The following is a 19964-nucleotide window of genomic DNA, read 5'->3' as shown; positions in this document are numbered from 1 at the left end:
TCCTAAACTAATAGTGATGATTTACTGCTCTGTATGGAGCTAGTTAGTTAGCGACATAAAATATCTTATATTTGATCTGAGCATTGAAAATGACCAGTGGCTTAGATATGCTTATTTATTCTTGTAGATGGATGTGGATAGCAGAGTGAACACAACACACCAGGAGACAAATTACTATGAAATCTCATTTTAATATTTACAATTTATGATGCAAAAAAATTTATTTTCAAAGATTCATTTTAATGGATTACAAATCCACCTGATCTAAGGCCTTATTTTCATGTTTCAAATAGCAAAATATCTTTAAAACACCCAAACTATTGAGGGATTAAAATAGGGAAAGGTACTTCCAGTCACAATTGCCAAAATTTTAAATCCATCATTTCTTATGAAAAAATATCAAATAAATACTGTACAATTAAAAGGACTGCATTATACATACCCCACAGGTCTACTGTCATGCTCACAGAAAGGTGAAACCAAGAGTAAAGTTTTAATGCAAAGTCATGATCAACTGAAGGTACTGTCCAGTGAAGTTGAATATGAGGAAAACTGGTGATACAGTTTCAGCACTTCAGTGGAACCTCTTTTGTTGTTTGCGAGAATAATACTGAACTCAGGCTTATTCTCATTCAAGCGCTGGAACAGAATTTTAACCCGCAGGGCCAACATCACGCTAAGAAGGAATAACTGGACATATGGTCGGCAGTATAACTAAGGACAGCTCAATAAAGATTGCGCAAACGATCAACAAATCAAAGTGGGAACTGAGCCTTTTAGTTCCGCATTGTCTGAAGGTTAGCCCCAAAGCTACTCAACAAGCTTAATCCTGGATTAAATTAGTGCAATATGGCAGGTAGCGGATAGCGCAAGGGAGAGGTTTAGTAGCTGCGGTAACATCCTGATCTGGGGCCCTTTTTCTTGACATGTCCTCTGCTTACTTCCACAGCACATGCGGTTTAATAAACAGCGGGCCATGAGGAATGTTTACTAAAGAGGTTTTGCTTTCAGGTGGTGGGGTTACACATCTGCAGTAGCACAGGGTATTCAGCGCAGAGGAAACTGAAAGCACCAGGGGGGAAAGAACTGCGACAACGGTGCTACGTCCACCTTTTCCAATGGAAGCCCTTGGTCAGTTTCTGGCTTTGTTCTACGCAGCACCTGAGTGCAGCTCCAGAATACCGCTGCCACTGCGGAAATCACAATGAGTTGGACACTCATCTCCACGATGGCTCTGGTCCCAGTTGTGCTCCGATTTGCACACTGGCTCCCTGAGTGGCGTTTCAACCCCACTTTGGCATTTCGGCTTGTCAAGATTAAAACATGAATAAAAAGGGCTTAATCCCATCCCAGAAGCTGTGGCATGAATAAGGGGCTTTATAAACCACGACCTGTCAGGCACCTAATGACACAATCAAAACACTTCCCATGCTCTCCATGGGGAAAAGCAGTTGAGATTGCACTAAATGTTTGATCGCACCTGACAGCTGTTTGTATTCTAGGATTCAAAAGCCCCACTCTCCTATCACTGTACACATTCACTCTGGACCCAGAATCAGAACAGAATCTCACACTAAAACAATAAAAAATCATGACCAATGCAGGTTCATAGCAGAACCTGCATCCTCATTCATAGGGGGATGCTGCTGTAGAGGAAGTTAACAGTGCTGATCAGATGTCCTGCTAACAGGTGGTTTCTGGACAAACATGAAGATAAGTTTCTACTCATCAATGGCTTCAAAGACATTCCCATGTCCCAGAACCCAGATGATCAAAGCTTTCAAACCCAAATAAAAAATGAGTCATCCAATGAAAGCAACCAATGAAACCAGCACTTGCAATTTTATCTGTAGCCAAATGCCTCTCCCAGAGCTTTTAGAAACATCTTACAATTGTCATTACATGCACCTTTCATCGGAGCTTCAGCTTATCTGAAGTTGTTCCACAAAAAGTGAACAGATACTTGAAAAAGAACAGCAGTTACCAAACACTCTCCCTGGGTTTTATGTTCAAATAGCAAGACCCTGCCTGTTGGTGTTTTTTGTAAAATGTCAAAAGCTGTATAATGTGCAGGTAATCTGATTGGAAGTTGTGATGAAATTCATTGCCCGCTGCTGGTGATGCAGCCAGAGAGCAGAGTCCCTGAGTAAGAACCGCCTGCCCACCGTCCTCCCAACACAAGCCCTGCAGAGAGCCCTGGATCGGCAGAGAGAGGCCCACACCACCATGGCACACACTGGGAGAAGAGAGATGAAGGGTTCAGTCCGCAATTACCCACATCACTCAGGAACACACCTTTAAGCCAACATTAAAATCAGTCATGCTCAAAGCTGGTATGCCACTCTGACACCACACAGAATACAGATCAGCATTTTCCAATACGTGGAATCAGTAGCCTTTTTTTTTTTTTTTTTTACACTCAGCACACTAGTAGTGCAATCTGTGCTTCCGCACTCATTTCTGTCAATATTGGAAAACTTTCTTTTAGAAAAGTAGAAAATGGATCATTATCAAACAACATTTAAAAAACTACTTTGCCACGAGTATTGACTGGACAGATTGTTTTTTCAGCAAATTTCTCTCCGTGTGCCTGTTTTACCAAGAAAGAGAGAATCTCATCCAGCACAGCTGTGTTTCACAGCATAAACTGTGAACAATGTTAAGCCATACCACAGACATGACATAACACTGGAAGGGAGAACGGCACGTCCAGGACTTGAAAGGAAAGTAGTCGAACTCAGTAAAAGACACGCAAATAAAGAGTCTGCAGGTGCGTACGGCCAATTAACCAGAGGAGTAGAAAAAAAGGTGCGCTGTCAGCACACTGCAATGCCACGTCCATGAAAAAAAAAGACAGAGGAAGATTTCCACATCATATTAAGTACACAAGCTTTGAGCTACAGGAAGGCTGAGTGGCTGAAAGCACCACTGGTCTCACTGCTGAATACAGTGTGCTCAGAGCCAGTGCAGCCGTGAGAACACAAGAGGCCTGAGGTAACTCTTCCCATGCAATTCTAATAAAATTCACCTTTTTAAATAACAAATACATAATTCCAAAAGCAACCAGAAACTTTAAAACATACTGAAAACAATCTGAAGTAGAATGAAATAAATTAAGCAAAAATATTTTTTTCCTGTTTTACACACAGTATTTTTTCTATTTTAGACATTTTTATTCTGAAGGCAACGCTCAGAGTGCCAGTCTACCTCTGTCCTACAGAGGGCGCCAAAGGAGTAATTTTCACAAAATGATACTGCTTTATTTCAAAGCAAACCTTTTTTGCATGATATTCAAGCATGATTTAGCTACTGCAACAGACAGAAACAAGCCAATCAACACAAAGAAACAGCTGCAGGAACACAGGGAGGACCAAATCATGTTGTCAAGAATGAAAGTACCATGCCAAGAAAGTAGCTTTGGTGGCTTAGGCTGTCATGAACATTCAGGAAAATTGATCTGGCTCTTGGTTCCCGTCGCTGGTTTGTGATGTGAATGATGTAACCATGGAGACAGGGTAGACTGTGGCCCAATCAGAGGGCTGCCATCATCAGTATCCTCCCTAAACTCAGCTTCACCTTGAAGCTGGTGTGGGTAAAGGGGGAACAGCACCATTTTAAATAGCAATTGAGCTTAGCACCCTTGTAGTTCCAGAGCCAGGGACATCCCAACACAAGCCACCGTCCCACACGCACACAGCCAGACGGCAACAATCCCAACAGGAAGCAGGAAACAGGAAGGAAGAGACAGGAAGGAGCCCCCACATTCTTGGCGTGAGCTTAATGCATTTAGTTGGAGCCATTTCACAGTTCAGGATTGTTGGGGGGGTGAAGGGGTGGGTTGAGGTTGGGCCTGGTGATCATCAGACTCAGACCCAGACTCAAGGATTCTGGTTGGACCCCCTTTATGGACATCACACCTTCTGTTCAGTTGTACGTGTAATCTGAACACCCTCGACCCAAATGGCCTCAGCAAAACACCCACCTCCTCCCAAGGTCGGTTTAGTTCCTCCACAGCGCTCCCCTGTGTGTGAGTGTGTCTGTATCTGTGTGTGTACATGTCTTGTGAATCCCACACCCTGTCACCTAAGTGTGCATGGTGAGGGTAAACGCCTCCGTTGTCCGCCAGTGTCTTCACTTCTTGTCCGTTTCCAGAGCTACACAAAGAGGTGGCTGCTGTGCCGGCCCAGCCTGAGGATCTTCCCCAGCCTCTGCTTGGCCGTGGCCAAGCCCTTCTTAGGCCGCTTGCCTGAAACACAACAGCAAAAATATCAGCTCTAGCAAGAGCAGGTCAAAAAAGTACCCAAAATTACTAACAACTTACCGTACTGGGGTCAAGCAAAACGTAATGCTGCCACATCAGCAATATTACAACACACTCTATCGCAAGGATTGAAAACTGTAGTCTTCTGGTTACAAGCTCAGCTCTTCAAACAGTGGCACACCGACACCATCCAACTGTCAGTAGCGCTAAACTCAGGACACACCCTTCTTCCTTTGGACTATAGAAACGGCATTAACTCTAAAGACACTGGGATATTATCAGCAGCAATGAAATCTTTCTGAGGCAGAAATACCACAAACCTTTTGTGGCCTGGTTGCTGATGGGTGGGGGGTTCGAGGCGGGCCTCTTAGAGGGGTGCAGAGGGAGTGACAGGGAGGTCTCGGGGTGCTGGTAGTTTGTCCCAGGGCTGTTGTGACTGGCCCAGGCCTCACTGCTGCTCTGACTGTCCATGAAGTTCATGTTGTCCTGGTTCCTCTGAGGGAGCTCCGCTCGGGATTCCAATCGGCATACCCCTCCAGGGCTCTGCTGAGCCCCCAGCTCACCCTGAGTCACAGGGTTTCAGAGTCAACGATGTCATGGATTTGATGTCAGTGAACACATTAAATCACAGAGCAGCATTTAAGGCGTTTTACTCTGAGCTGGATTTGATTTCAGCTTGAAACCTAACTACTTGTTACAGCCCAGAACAACCCAGTCACAAATGGAACACAGTCTGTTCAAATCTGGTAACCATTTCAGCATCACTGAGCACAAGTTATGCTGTGCTCCAAGCCACATTATTGCCAGAGAATATGCTCAGTATTGGAGGACTAATAATCAAAATAAACATAATATTAATGACAGCATGAAGCAGAAACACTGTGGCTCTGTGACATAATGACTTTCCCTGTGCAGGAAAACCGAGCACTCTGATTGGCTTACAGGCAGGTCAAGCTTTACCTGATGCCTGGGGGTGGAGTTACTGTCAGAGTCCAATTGACTCTCTTGCTCCCCATCTGTAGAAGAGAGAGAGAAACACGAGGTCATTCTCACACCGTCACCACCAAAACACACTCACACATCAACAGCACACTCACACCAGCAACACATTCACATCCAAAACATAACCACACACACATGCACGTTCACACACACACACACATACGCGTGCGCACATACACCCACAGGCTCTTCCTCAGTGTAAGGCCATGAACAACGACCTGAAGTCCACCTACACTTCCTATCACGGTCCACTTCTCTGATTTTCAAGCAAAAACTCTCCCTCTCTGTTTTTCTCACTCTCTCACACACACACACAACCTGAACTAGGGACCATACCACTGTGGGGTGAGTGATGGTGCGAACCAGACCACCAGGACTCCTGGGACGTGGCACCCTCTCCTGGCTGCTGTGGGCACAGCAGCCCAGCCATGGACAACATGCCCTGAATGGCTTCCTCTGTGCTTGGTGAGGTAGGACGTTCTCTGTACAATCACAACCACAAACACAACTTATTTACAGTCAAAACTACAATTCACTTTGTGGCAGAAGGTCATTCCAAGGCACATGAATGCTGAATTTTATCATGGTAACACACATTCTGTATGAGGGGGAACCCATGATGACATAACATTATGAATGAGGAAAGCAAGGTGAAGAACTGATCCACTGAGTGGCTCTTCACTGAACCAAAAGTAGTAATTGTTAATTACCACTAGATGGCAAAAAGTTCAGTTTTTGTTACAATTCCTGTCATTCACCATGAGGATCTGTTCCTATGTTTGTAATGTTTCTGTTCCTATGATATGTATTTAAAGCCATTATGGCTCTAGATAGGAAAGAGTGAAAGAGTGAGCTATGTTTTGGTGGTTAGTCACAAGTCTCTGCTCACCTCTTGTGCGATGTGTCCTGGTGTCGGTATGTGGGCGTGGTTCGGTGGAAATTCCCTCTCTGATTGGACGCCTTCTCCTCTTCCTCCTCCTCCTCTGAGCTGCCTGAGTCTTCCTTAGACAAGTGTTTCTGCTAGAGAGAGGGCAGCAGCGTTGCTCACACCAAAGAAACAAAAGATAGCTCGGCAAAGATGCAGCTGGGTGTCCAACTTCCCCTGGGTGTCCAGAGCATCCAGGCCTTACCTGCGTAGTGCAACTGTCTTCAGACTCCGAGTCCGACACCTCAGACTGCCCTGACGACCCTCCATTCCTGAGTTCAGATTTCACACTCCCCAAAAATCCTGTGAAAACAGGTGGACCACAGCAGTGAAAACAGACAGACTGCACTGAGAACCGTGAACACAGACAGACTGCTTCTTGAGTGGTGTCATCAGGACAGTGATGTCCCATGAGAGGTGTGCTTCCGGTGTCTCTTCCCCCCGTATGTTGTTTTTCCAGTGTGGAAGAGGACACTAGTAGCATTTATATACCTAAATGTGCGCCTGTATAAACTCTGAGCTATGTGCCTCCTCATGAGTGCTGGCTGTTTAAATCACTGTACAGTTTGTGTCATGGGGACTCACTGCTGAGGCAGCTGGGCATCTCTCCCGTGGCGATGGCACTATGCTGCTCGCCCCTCTCCTGTTGGTGTGACGTCCTCTGGTATCTTCACACGCACAGGTCAGAGGTCAGGTGTCAGGGGTTACAGGGTAGACAAGCTAAGTCACACATTCTAAGTGCAACACGTGCTATAAATAAGTGTGATCTCACTCAGCCAGATGTCTGAGCGTCTTTCAGCTGAGACTCAGCGCAGGGGCATCTACAGCGGCAGAGGGTCACTGCTCACTGCGTGGCTCACCTCACGATCCTGCCGTTGCACAGCACCAGACGCAGGTTGTCTAAACTCCTCTCTGCTGCAGCCGCCGATGCCGTGGAAACCATGTTGAACTTCCTGTTCACCCTTGAGCTGAAGAATGAGTCCTGCGGGACACATCAGGGAAACATTAACAACGTCGCATCGACGTTTGGGTCAATGTTTCCATATATTAGCCTCCAAAGGATACACCGTTAAATGACCCCTGGAAAGAATAATTACAGCTTTACCTCATAATTATCATTCACTATGCATGCATGCACCGCTGCCAGACCTTATAATCAGTGTTCTAAAATCTTGAGAACAGGAAGAAGTGTTTAAAAATGACCTCCCCTGATCCTCCCCAGGAGGGTGTGGCTCTCCCTGCCCTACCTCACTCAGAGGCTCCGCCTCCAGCCTGCGTAGCACCTCACGCGTGTGCAGCTCCAAGATGTCCAGGCTGGAGGGGGTGTGGTCACGCAGCTGCCTGGCCGCCGCCCGACGTGCGTGGGACACCCGCTCCTGCAGCGTCCCGCTGCCCTGAGATTTCAGCGGCCTGGCCCCTCCCCCACTGCCCTGATCCTCCTATAGGCAAGCACACACAGACATGCCCCTTCAGAGAAACAAACAACAGGTTTCTCTTCAGCACAGCCCTGCTGGGCTGCTCATACCCCATGGCCCTGCCTACCCTACTCACCTCCTGGTACCGCACCTCCTTGGTGAGCTCTTTGATCAGGTGATTGGGCCTGATATGGTCAGGAACCTCACTGGTTGGCTCTCTTATCTGGGGGAATATGGGATGGACACTGAGGAGCTTGTGCTGATGGACATTTAGGTCCAATTTTCTGTCAGCATCATACCATTTCACTAAGTACACACACACTGCCGACACAACCTTTCAGCTGAGTTTATTGAACATTTTTAATACATATTCAAAAATACATCACAAACACTGCCACTTTCATGGTAGAGAATCAGCTTTTGCAGATTAGAAAACGGATTTAATATTCAATCCTGCTGTGTGATTGGACAAGCAGAGCCAATGCAGCGCCTCACCTCCCTCTTGAGCCAGTTCTTCAGTGCAGTAATTAAAGCTTTCACTCCTTTTAACAGGTAGGCTGGTGGCTGGCACTTATCCTCCCGAGATTCTGCAAAAAGAAAAAAAAAAACAGCTTAACATTAAACATTAACATGACTCCATCCAACTGAACACTTTCACTGGGGCTTCACTCTCAAACACTTAGTGACTGCTTATGGTAAGCTCAGAAGAATGCCAGTGTCCAGTCAGGGACAGCTGCTGAATGGTAACTGTGAGGTAAACTACTGATCCATTTCTGGGGGGCAGCCCATCTGGTCTGTTGTCACTCACCTCTGAGGGTCTCCAGCAGGTTTTTGGCCACATACCAGCAGATGGCCTCAAAATAGGGGAATTTAAAAAGGTCAGGGGTCTTCAGTCTTCGCTCCATCTCGTAGCACCTGGCCAGATAACAGCCGTCATTAATTCAGAGAGCTCAGGTGTCAAAGGTCACACCAGTTCTCTACATGTAAACAAAGGACTCACTGCATCTAGTAACTACAGTATGGAGGAGGCATGAGTAAAGGAGCTCTGTGGTCCAGCAGGTTTGCGTTCAACAGCTGAAAGTCACTTAGCCTCTCTCCAGCAGCAGGAGCAGGGCTGGCACTCAGGTGTCAATCTAACCGCCAGCCATTCTCTGCCTTTTCATGTTTTCATGTTCCACAGAGCTGCGTAAACAGGACACAACGGGCGCACGCTGCAGGTGCGGGAGTGACCCGGCGCTTACCTGAGCTGCATGTCTATGTTCAGGTTGTGGAGGAAGTTTCCTCCAAAGGCCATGCAATCCTGAGAAGTGAGAACAGCGTGGATCCAACCTGGCAGGAACAGAGGGAGCGAATCAACACCGTTCACATGTATACAGTCACACACACACACCAAATCCACATGCTCTCACATACGCACACACGCTCAAAGACAGACGCCAGTGTACACACACATGAATGTTAAGAAGCAAGAAGCAAGTAAGAAGCAAGGGACTGGCAGTGGCAAGTACAAAGCAAAACAGGGACGAGCACTAATCCGAGGTCAAGTGCGGTAAGTGGTGCGGTTGGCTGTGTGGTTGGCTGTGGTCAGCCAGTGTGTGGTCAACCACTGTGTACTTGGTTGGCGGTCAGGTGCGGTCAGCACAGTCCTCACCTGTGGGGATGAAAACGGTGGTTCCCTGCCGTACCACACACTTGTAGCACTTGTCCACCTTCTCCCCGAAGAACACTTCGCTCTGGTTGGGGGACGAGCTCCATGTCTCGTACAGTGCAAGGTTCGCCCGTGTCGGCTTTATCAAGTAAAAAATCTTTTCGCCCTTCAGAGGGGACAGATGAAGAGAACGAAGAAGAATCCAAGAAAAGAGAGGACAGGAGGAGGGGAAGGCAGAGGAGAGAGAAATGGAAGAGGAGAGATTCAGTCAATCAAAGCTGTATGCTCCCCAGTCAATCTCATGCAGAGATATTTAAACTGAGACCCACAGTTAACATGTTGTCTCATAATTATTCAGACTCCACAGGTCTCTACCTCACACACAATGGCTTATTACATAACTTAACAGACAGGTGACTTCCCACCTGAGGAACACACACCCCTCATAAAAGAGCACCTAGAGCTGTTCTGTGAAAATGAACAGTACTTTTCCTTACATTCATTGTCATGGAAATCTAAATGGAAGTTTACTATCAGTTTGCTCAGCTGATTAATAAATTCTTGGTGCATTCAAGTCAAACTGTTTGTTTTTCCCAGATGAAAGCCACATGGTGTGGTCACAGTGTTTACACTGGGATGGGGGAGGAAGACAGAGAGCCTGAGGATCAGAGCTCTGACAGGCCGCTTACCCAGAGCACATGGTACCACACAGAGGTCCCGCCGAAATCTATGTGGAAGTCCGTGTAGCTGTCCTTCACTCCCATGAGACAGTACTTCTGCACAAAGGGCTTGGGGAAGAAGGAGTCATCGGGCCAGTAGTTTTCCACCCAGGACATCTCCCGTGCGATGTCCGGGACCTCCACCAGCTCTGCCATCCTGGGGGGAGGAGCATGTCATGAAGACCTGAGCCTCCGTCAAAGCCCTGCCTCCTCCCTGCAGCGCAGCATGGCGATGCATCCTGCAGAGGGCGCTGCTGCGCAAAGTCTGCGCCTGACAGTTTATAATGCAGCCTGGAGCACTTTAAATGCCAGAGCTCAGCACCAACTCATCTTACCTGCCCGCAGCAGCGCCCCAGATGCCCCTGCAGTCTCTCACACTCGTGCTGCACTCTAGTCCACTCTCCCTCACACAAAGCACGTCTTACTCTGTGTCACTCACTCTACAAACTCACCATAAAACTCTATTACACTGTCCTCTGATATGCCTGCTAATTATTGAGTTGCTATTTTTAGGCAGTTACATTATTACATTACTGGCGTTCAGCAGACCCTCTTATCCAGAGCAACTTATACAGGCTACAATTTTGCCATGTTATCTTATCTTGAGGCAATTCTGGGTTAAGTACCTTGCCCAAGGGTACAACAGCAGTGCCCCGGCGGGGAATTGAACTGGCAACCTTTCGGTTGCAAGTCCTGCTCTTTACCACTATGCTACACCGCCCCCCAGTAAGCATATTTTTATGACTCCATAATTTAAGGTTGTTGAACTTACCATGTAAGCTTATTAATTATCATTGATGATAACTTCATAGAGAACAGGGCAGTCAGTAACATTTTCCTGACCTTTGAACTGACGTGACAGAGAGGAGCCACAGCTGTGACCACGCACATTCCAAACTCACTTGGTGTCAGAGAACTCCAGGCTGATGACGTTCAGCACCTTGGGTCGCTGGGGTTTGTAGTAGTACTTCACAAACTCGCCCAGTGTCATTTTGCTGTCTGCTTGCCGGGCCACGTCTATGACATCGATGACTTTATTGCTCCCTGCAGAAATGAGCAGATCACCCGCCATTTAGGAAAAGCTCACTTCAGCCACCGTGCAAAGAGGTGGAACCGCAGACCACACACAGACACATGCACACACATGCATGGAACAGCAGCATTCATTGACATTCTCACACTCACACACACACACACACACACACACACACGACTCTGATCCCCACAGGTCATGCACTGACAGCTCTGGGCAACAATCATCATCATGCAAGTGGAAATCTTTCAGTGCTGGAGGTGTACCAGAGGACCCCCCCTGCATGGCACCCACATGCCCCCTGCACACCTGCACAAGGGCCACACACAGTCCCCTCGTAACCTTTCCATGCTGACTGTTTGCAGACACTGGGGCAGAGAGGAAGGGGTGTCTGCGAAAATGCTTGCAGATAAGATCACTAATCAAAACGCTGGGGAGAGGCTGGGTGGGTGTGCTGGTGTGAAGCAGGACAGCTGGTGGTTTACTGGGCCCTCATACCGCTGAGGCCGAGCTGGAACCACAGACTGATATCAGACTGCGCTCACACACCAGCCACAGTACCACAACCCACCACTGGGGGCAGCACATATCCAAATACCCTCTCTCTTCAGGCCACAGATGGTGTTGGATATTTACTCGCCTCACAACCGTTAAATTATTTCATCAAAAGCCATGGTCAAACGTGTGTGGCACCCAGGTGGTTTGCCACGTTAACCCTTTCCCTCCCACTTTATGCTGATATGTGAACTGAGAAACACTGAAATACTCCACATCTTCAAGACTAATCACTTACATAATCAAAACCAACATTCTTCCTTCTGCTTCGTTCACTCTTTCAACTTGCATGTTCTTCCTGTTTGAATAATGACTCACTGCAAAGAGGCTTGTGGTTGCCTCGGAGACAGCTGGTGAGGGGCAGGACTTGTAAAGCACTCTGTTGAGCCGGTCATGACCGCCTGGCACACTGTGCTAATAACAGGACTTCTTCAGAAGGAGCAAGGGGTGTGAACCGTGGGGCCATTGTGAGCCCTTCGAACAGACAATCAGTCCGTTAGAATGTTTGAGCAAACAGGTGTAACCCAGTGAACTGAGCAGCCACATCACCTGACAAAGCTAATGAACACCTGTCACAGAGACCAGGCAGGCACTCCACGTTATCCTTTAAATCCTTAATTAGCTGGCACGCAAAGGCCTGCACCACACTAAATGACACATTCAGAGACAGCTCATTTCAGGCCGCTCAATAAATGAGGAGTGGGAGAAATAAGAGTGTTCTTTTACATGCAGCATTTCAGACATTATGATTTACACACACAAGCACACACACACCTACGTACATACACTCTAACATATACACATACAAGCACATACACACACAGTCTTACACACACACTTACATGCACACACCATACAGCACAATACACACTTATGCACACACACTTTCAAGCACACATTCACATCAACAACACACCCACATCCACAATCCTCAACACTCATATCAACAGCACACTCACACCAGCAACACACCAACAAACACACTTGCACACACACACAGACACAAACACACACACACACACAGGTCTCCCCTTCATCTCCGCTTGTCCTTACCCACGTAATGCTCCACGTCTCTGACGGAGAAGGAAGGGGGCGGGAGCTTCAGACCCAGGTCCTCCAGTTTGGGCACCATGATGGGGTACTGGAAGCCCTCCTCCTCCAGGTACTTCTGAGTCACCTGACCACCCTGCATCCGCACCACCACCTCGGAAGCACTGCACGGGGGATGGGAGGATATTTATAAATACCTGATACATCCAACCAAACACTTTCTCAAGACTGTTCAACCAAGGAGGCAACTGGTCATACTACTCTCAGTTGCACACTGCTGTTGCCTGCGGGGAAATCACCTCCTCTGTTTACCATACTGAAGCCAGAGGAGGCCTGGCTCCTACCTGGGGAAGGCCCGTGCCTGCAGCTGCTCCACGAACACGGTGGTGCCCGCCTGCACGGGCTTGGTGCCATCATCGGGCTCGGTGTAATCATGCCTGTGCCAGTTGCAGCGCTTCTTCACTGCAAGGAGGGGACGGGGGAGAGAGGAGTATAAATACACAGATCCAATGAACAGGTTCAGGACTGACACTATGGGGCCCAATGCCCAACGCTGTTTTTCAGTGAGGTGCAGAGGGGTTGAAATCAGAAGGCAGTAGGTTTGAATCTCAGCTGGGGCCCTTGTTCATGCTGCATGAAAATGTGGCAGATATTTATACTTATTGTGCCAACTTAGGAAAGTGAAACTGAAACTGATAATGCTTCAATTCTCAGGAATCAATATTCATAGAGCTGCTGTGTGACATGAGTCATGGTTGTTCAATGAATACCCCCAACCTCCCCCCAGAACAAGGGCCTCATGCAGAGGCTGTCTTATGACACCAGAGTCCAATGACCCCTATATGGCCGAATACTCTCCAAGGCCACTCCCACTTTGGATCAAAAACCAATCAGCTAGCTAGACAGAAGGGGGAGAGAGAAAGAGGAAGGGACAGACAGAGGTGAGCTTACTCAGGGAGGGTCCGTGCTGGACGCTGCAGTTGGGACAGTGGTACATATCGATATCCGCGGCATAGTGCTCCTCCACCTGGACACAGCTGAGAGACACAAGCAACAGTGTTACAGCTCAGCGGGACGCTTAACATTAAGGCAATGGAATAACCAGGGGACCACAGTCCTGCCGGTATTCAGCTTAGCACTGAAACAGCATACACCTCACATATACATTTACACAGCTGGCGGTTTAGGTACTGAAGTGATTAATGTTGCTATTTTTACTGTCGCGAGCATATGCACACTGGTGCTGCTTCGACAACACCATGTAGAGGCAGCAAATAACCAGACAGCAATGTGAAGGTAACTCAGTGCAAGAGAGGGGTTCACAGCACAAGCTGAGGCAACACTCACTGTGTAATTAGTGAAGGTGTGTTTGGGGCATGGCCCTCTCTGATGATGGGGCGATTGGACTCATGCTATTTATTTTTGTGTTTCTGGACTGTGTGGCGGCCTCGCTAATTTGCAGGACAAGAGATGTGATTGTTGCTTGTTGCTGGCTGCTGATGCTGCTTCTTTAATTCTTGTTTTTCCAGCGAGCTCCAGAGTGTACCTATTCCACAGACCAGGTTCACATTGAGGTCCTTGATCACAAACTGATGTGAGAACAGTGTGATCAACAATAACTTTAGAAAATAACTGACCATAAAACCAATCTCAGAACAGCAGAACAGTCTGAAAGTGTCAAACTGCCCCACTGTGCTGCTGATTGACAGCTTATTGAAATATGGCAAACAACCTGCCATTATAAAGTTACCAGTAGTTTTGTGGCATGTTTGAAAACAGTAGCTAATTCAGAGTGCATGGAAATGTTTCTTGAGAACAGGAGCTCAACCCAAAGTTCATAAGTGTCGCTGTGACTGCTGTGGGCTTTGAGGGCTTTTGGAAACGGCCACATAAACACACGCTGCAAGAGTGTGTGTGTGTGTGTGTGCGCGCGAGTGTGTGTGTGTGTGTGTGTGTGTGTGTGTGTGTGTGTGTGTGTGTGTGTGTGTGCGCGCGAGAGAGTGTGTGTGTGCGGACGCTCACGCCCATCACTTCCTCCCTCCTCCACCAGCAGAGAGCAGATGCATGAGCAGAGCCTGAGGCAGCAGTTTTGCAGCTGGATAAATGGAGGCTGTGCAGAGACACATGCTGATGAGGGCATGTGCTAACAGGGGGCAGGGGCTGCGGGCCTGTCTCTCCCCCCGCACAGCTATGGTTCTCAGAAAAGCAGCTTAATGGTTCAGCAAACCAATGGTGCATGAGAGGTCAAACAGGGCGCTCCCCGAGTCAGTCAAAGAACACACCCCCGTGTGGGCTGCACTCCACAGTCTATCCAAACAGAGCCTGGCTATTCCCTGCTGCTTCTCATTTCTAATCCCTTTAAAATATTTGGGGCTGCATGGGGGGGGAGATGGCCATCCCTTAGGAGATGGACACACCAAACGCTGACTTTACATTATTACATTACATTGTTGGCATTTAGCAGATGCTCTTATCCAGAGCAACTTACATCAATTACAGGTTTTTGCAATGTTATCCATTTATACAGCTGGATATTTACAGAGGTAATTGTGGATTAAGTACCTTGCCCAAGGGTACAGCAGCAGTGCCCCCGAGGGGAATCGAACCAGCAACCTTTCAGTTACAAGTCCTGCTCCTTAACCACAATGTTACACTGCTGCCAGACTTCGCATCTCCCCCACACCTCACCCCATCCCCGGCCCAACCACGCACCCTGCGCTGCCACGGTTCCGCTCCCTTGAAAGAGTGTTTGTGCCTGAAAAGCAGTGCGTTCCAGAGCGCACCAAAACAACGCGGACCGCCCGCCGAGAAAGTCAGCAGCCCGTCCAATCGGAGCGCAGCATTCCAGAGCCGCGGGAGCTGAGGGCACGGAGTGCATAGCACTGACTCTCTTAAGGCTCTGCTATGCTGTTTATGGCCGCCTGCACACACACCGCTTTCTGTGGAAGCCAGGACACTTCCTCACATTGCAGTGCTAAAAACAGAGACGAGTGGGAAACACACAGCAATGCTCCATGTGGTCTGTGCATGCTTACCTCAATTAAGCTGGCAGGGGCTATCCCTATAGTCTGTGCATATGGCCAGCTGGATAAGGCTGGTAAGCAAGGCTATCCTCAGTGGCTCCTGCCTCTAACCTGACCAATTTCACAACAGCCATTTCAACCTGCAGCAAGCCGAAAGCACAGGCAGAATGCATGTGCTGTTTATAAGGGAGACTGTGAGCAAAGTCCAGTGCCTAACACTTGTTGGTGATCCAGTTCATCTCCATTCAGAAAGAACAGAAAGTACCCTTACATGGACACGCACACACAGAGCACGACTAAAAACCGCACACATGCACGCACACACACGCACGCACACACACGCACGCACACACGCACGCACACACACGCACGCACACACGCACGCACACACAGGCATACATGCATGCAGAGAAGACACACATATGAGTACACGCTACAAACACATGCTCACACATTCCAGTTTTTCCCCAGCAGGCCCCACTATCCTCTGTGAACTCCCAGCAGTCTTAGCTCTCAGGCTGGGCTCTGTTTTGTGTCACTGGCAGAGTGGTAGAACAGGCCCTGCTTTCCCCTTGGCTGCATCCCATAACAAGCCTCCGATGGAAATCGGCATCAGAAAACACAAACCCCTGATATGTGACTGATTAAAAGTCATCACGAAGGACCATTCCACTCCTCCCTCCTTCTTCTGGCTTTAACGCACTGAGCATGTGCTCCACCCAGCCTGGTAAATTCAGCATGGTGGTGATACAAGACTATGCTGTTGACAACAGCTGCACAACTTTCTGTACTGCACAACTTCTGTGCAGGACCTTGTTTTGGGGGCGGCGGCACAGTGCTGTCTGTCCCCCCATTTTAACTGGAGCTATTTTAGCAAGACCACAATGTCAGCGGCCACTTTGGCACCCAGTGGTCCTGCATTCTAACCACAAAACCGCATGCTGCTCTCCCATACTATGAGTCTTACTGTGAACTCAGTAAGACTATAAATTACTCTAACCCTGAGGCACTTACACAGAACAACATCAAGGTGACAGAAAAGTAAATGATATGCTCTCTGAATAAAGTTGAACAACCCTGGAACAACCCTCGCAAGTCCATTCAATGACTGCCCTTCAAGCTAACTGAGCCCTCTGGACACAGTGTTTGTCTTAAAATTTAAATAATTCAAACACTGGTCTCTGAACTCACATAAGAGGTCAGTGTTCAAACACACATTCCTACAGAGTCTGTGCCAAGACTGCAGGGTGCTTCCAAACAACAATACCTTAACAACACTCAAGTATAATACATCGCTTTTCAAACACTCACTGGAACTTGCTCACACCTTCTGTAAGCATTACCTCTCACACAAAGAGACCGAGAGAAGCTTCACTCTCTCACCCCCAAACCACAAGCATCTTTGTTTGATTTAGCCTTCAATCGCTGCGGACAGACAGCCTTATATTCACCATTCAGTCTGAAACGCCTCCGGCCTGCAAAAAGAATATGCAAACACTGTCACCTCAACAACGGTCCAACCACATGTACACTGCGTGCACGTTGCCTCTGCAATCAACACAAACCGAGTGATTAATCTCACGCCTGTCAGAAAGCTTTCAGCGTGAGCACAAGTTGAGCTCCCTGTACTGAGGTGAACAAGAGACGACAGCACACCACCTCATAGGGAACACACTGTACAGCATATGCACAACTGAATGTGATCCACACTACGCACAATGCATGCACAACCAAATGTGTTCTACATCACACACAACACATTCGCTACCAAACGACGTGTTCAGCCCGTTTGAATGACAGACAGTATGTAAACACTTGGGTTGTGACATGTGGGAAGGCTGCCGTGCGACCTAGCAAAAAAGTAAATGACACTAACAAGGTAATGTAAATGTAAAGCTACACCTCGAAAACTGAGTAAAATTTCCCACAAATTCAAAGTCTGAGTCAAAAAAGACACTGGCAGAATTTGACATGCAATAAGAACAGTTAAAGCCGAATGGGTGCACAGTCTGAGCCCTGTAAGCATATCACCAGATGAAAATCTGGTCAAGAAGACAACTCATGCCTTAAGCCATGTGGACTTGATTTACTGCTCGCAAAACAGGGCAGCATTGCTGTAGATCTCAAACCTGCAAGAACAGGAAAGTCGAGAATCACAGAAGCTGCTGGCACATCAGCCTTCTCTCGCTTCCACTCTGCAGTGCTTGATAAACCTACCCATTGTTGAATGAAATAAATAAAGCAAGATGGCTGAGAAACCTTGGCATGCTGTAACTGATCGAATTAAGAACAGGCAGGACAGCAGGACTACACTCTCTTTTGCAGTGCAAAAAAAAGAGTATATCTTCCAAAACCCGCAACATTTTCCTCAGGATCACGGAAGAAACGTGTGTCTCTTTAAGAGACAAATCTCACTTCTCCCACTAGATGGCTTTCGCAATCCGTCTTTCTTAAAGGGGCATTTAAATGTCCAACCCCGGCTGTCAATCACAGCGCTTGTCACAACAATCTTTTATTTTACCCTTTCTTGCGCCTGATTTTTAAACGCCAGCAATCCGGTGGGCTAAACTGTAGTTACTCGATCACCCACCTGCATAGAAGAAGGCGGTATAGGCAAGTCAGCTACTTAGCCAGCTAACTCACGTTTTGCTTCCAAACAGCATGAGTCTTTGTTTAGATAGCTAGTCCCCCCTAATCTCCACGACACCCCGTATTCTCGTTTCTTTTACGCACCACCACATTGTTTCAAGTCTGAAAATTAGCCAGGACACGAGGACAAATCCGAGCAAACTTTAACTATAAAGGTGTTAAAAACCTACTTTACTAGCTACATTGGTGCATGGCAAGGCAACTTGCTTTCGACGCGACACTCGATGTGTCTATATCTAGCTAGCTCGCATTTTTATCTTGGAAACTTTGTAAAGTTGTACCGAGGGGGCAATCTGACTAGAAGCGCTTGCTTTGTATAACCACTTACGGACACCGATTTGAATTGATTTGACAAGACCGGTGGCTTGGTAGCCTGCTTGCAAATAATTAGAACAGATATTTATCAGTGAAGCTTGCAGATTAAGGTCGCTTGCTGGCTGGCTAGTTTATTACACAAACACCGCAAGAAAAACTTTGTCTCCGTCAGATCGATAAGCAGGTGGAAACTCGTGTTGCCAAGCTTGCTAACTATTTAGCCATCTGGGAAACAAACACGATATCCCTGGCTTCCCAAACTAGCGAGCTTCTTCGCCATATGATCGTCTCAGTCTGTCAACTTGCTAGCCAGCCACTTGACATGCTAACTGCCGTGGTTTTGTTACAGTTATCAATACAAAACAATAAAACATATTCACTGTCCATGAAGATGACCCACAACTCGTCCACATGCAGCTCCATCAACAGTGACATATATAAAAACTTATGAAACTTGCGTCATATCGAAACAGCTAGTTGGCTAACGATAGGAAATACATTGGTAGGTAACTTCTATTGATGTCGAAGTGTAACAGTCAACATATCCTTTGTGAAGATGAGAAGTAGTTAGTTAGCTAGCTTTAACTAAAATAAAAATAAAATGATCAGTTGTTCTATTTACACAGCTCGCTAACGTTAGCTACTAACGATACCGTCAGTGTACTAACGTCAGTTAGTTGGTCACGAAAACCAACGCCAACGATCAGTACGTGAAATGAAATCGCAGACAAACTATTGCAATAAACAAGTATGCCATGCTACAAATAACTCTGCAAAACATGTATAAAGAAACGCCCGAGCTTCTTGTCCTAGGCAATTCCAATCACATTCATTCAACTGATTCAAGTGTAGCTGCCTATCCAACCAGTTAAATAATGACAAAAGCACAGGACGACCCCAGTGCAGCTTCTAACCCACAGATTGCAATTGACATCGCTTTAACCCCGAGTTTTACGACATACATTACTTGGCCAAAGATCCATGCGTCTTTCTCAATTTAGGATATGCTATTTAGGAAGATGTCCTCTCCATACCTGCCGTGAAACCAGTCCTTGCAAACATCGCATTCTATCATAAACCGGCTAACGTCGTAGGGCTGCCGGCAGACACAGTACAGCGGAGTCTCCGCCATCTTACTACCGCTGTCCCCAAACAACGCTGGGATCAAGTAGGGCGGAGATTGGTTTTAACATACGGAAATAACCGAGGGGAAATCCGAGCGTGCACGAAGATGAAAGAGCCGACCGTGCTCGGGCAAGCGTGAGTCGTGACGTCAACCATACCTACGCACACAGCAAGGACAACAGAGTCTTTATGAAATGATTACGTGCGCTGGGATGACATCATGGACTAATCTCCACACACCACT

The 19964-nt window shown here is 47.4% G+C and overlaps 1 protein-coding gene across 2 annotated transcripts; it reads right to left on the bottom strand.

Annotated features, from left to right (window-relative positions):
- Nucleotides 1-275: 275 nt before the first annotated feature.
- On the bottom strand, nucleotides 276-19746 carry LOC118771873 (lysine-specific demethylase 7B-like). Of its 2 annotated transcripts, none has more exons than XM_036520005.1 (20): nucleotides 19630-19746; nucleotides 13560-13645; nucleotides 12953-13070; nucleotides 12612-12772; nucleotides 10873-11014; nucleotides 9941-10127; nucleotides 9255-9417; nucleotides 8845-8932; nucleotides 8412-8518; nucleotides 8099-8190; nucleotides 7740-7826; nucleotides 7436-7627; nucleotides 7049-7170; nucleotides 6774-6856; nucleotides 6394-6491; nucleotides 6153-6283; nucleotides 5600-5745; nucleotides 5222-5277; nucleotides 4582-4825; nucleotides 276-4246 (listed from the first exon to the last, which is right to left on the bottom strand). In XM_036520005.1, the coding sequence occupies exons 1-20, from the start codon at nucleotides 19725-19727 to the stop codon at nucleotides 4155-4157; spliced, it is 2493 nt and encodes an 830-aa protein (XP_036375898.1). In that variant the 5' UTR covers nucleotides 19728-19746; the 3' UTR covers nucleotides 276-4154. The 2 variants fall into 2 exon arrangements, with proteins under 2 accessions (XP_036375898.1, XP_036375900.1); XM_036520007.1 differs by having other exon boundaries at nucleotides 6153-6280.
- Nucleotides 19747-19964: the final 218 nt, after the last annotated feature.

The sequence above is a fragment of the Megalops cyprinoides genome, chromosome 25, assembly GCF_013368585.1.
Source record: "Megalops cyprinoides isolate fMegCyp1 chromosome 25, fMegCyp1.pri, whole genome shotgun sequence".
NCBI lineage: Eukaryota > Metazoa > Chordata > Actinopteri > Elopiformes > Megalopidae > Megalops > Megalops cyprinoides.
This window is presented reverse-complemented; position numbering and strand designations above follow the sequence as displayed.

Excerpts from the sequence above, each read along its gene's own strand:
- LOC118771873 (XM_036520005.1), bottom strand. The coding sequence starts at position 19,727 with ATGGCGGAGACTCCGCTGTACTGTGTCTGCCGGCAGCCCTACGACGTT. Across the intron at positions 11,015-12,611 it reads AGACGTGGAGCATTACGTGG|GGAGCAATAAAGTCATCGAT; the intron begins GTAAGGACAAGC and ends TCATTTCTGCAG. Across the intron at positions 7,628-7,739 it reads AGGAGGTGCGGTACCAGGAG|GAGGATCAGGGCAGTGGGGG; the intron begins GTGAGTAGGGTA and ends GCTTGCCTATAG.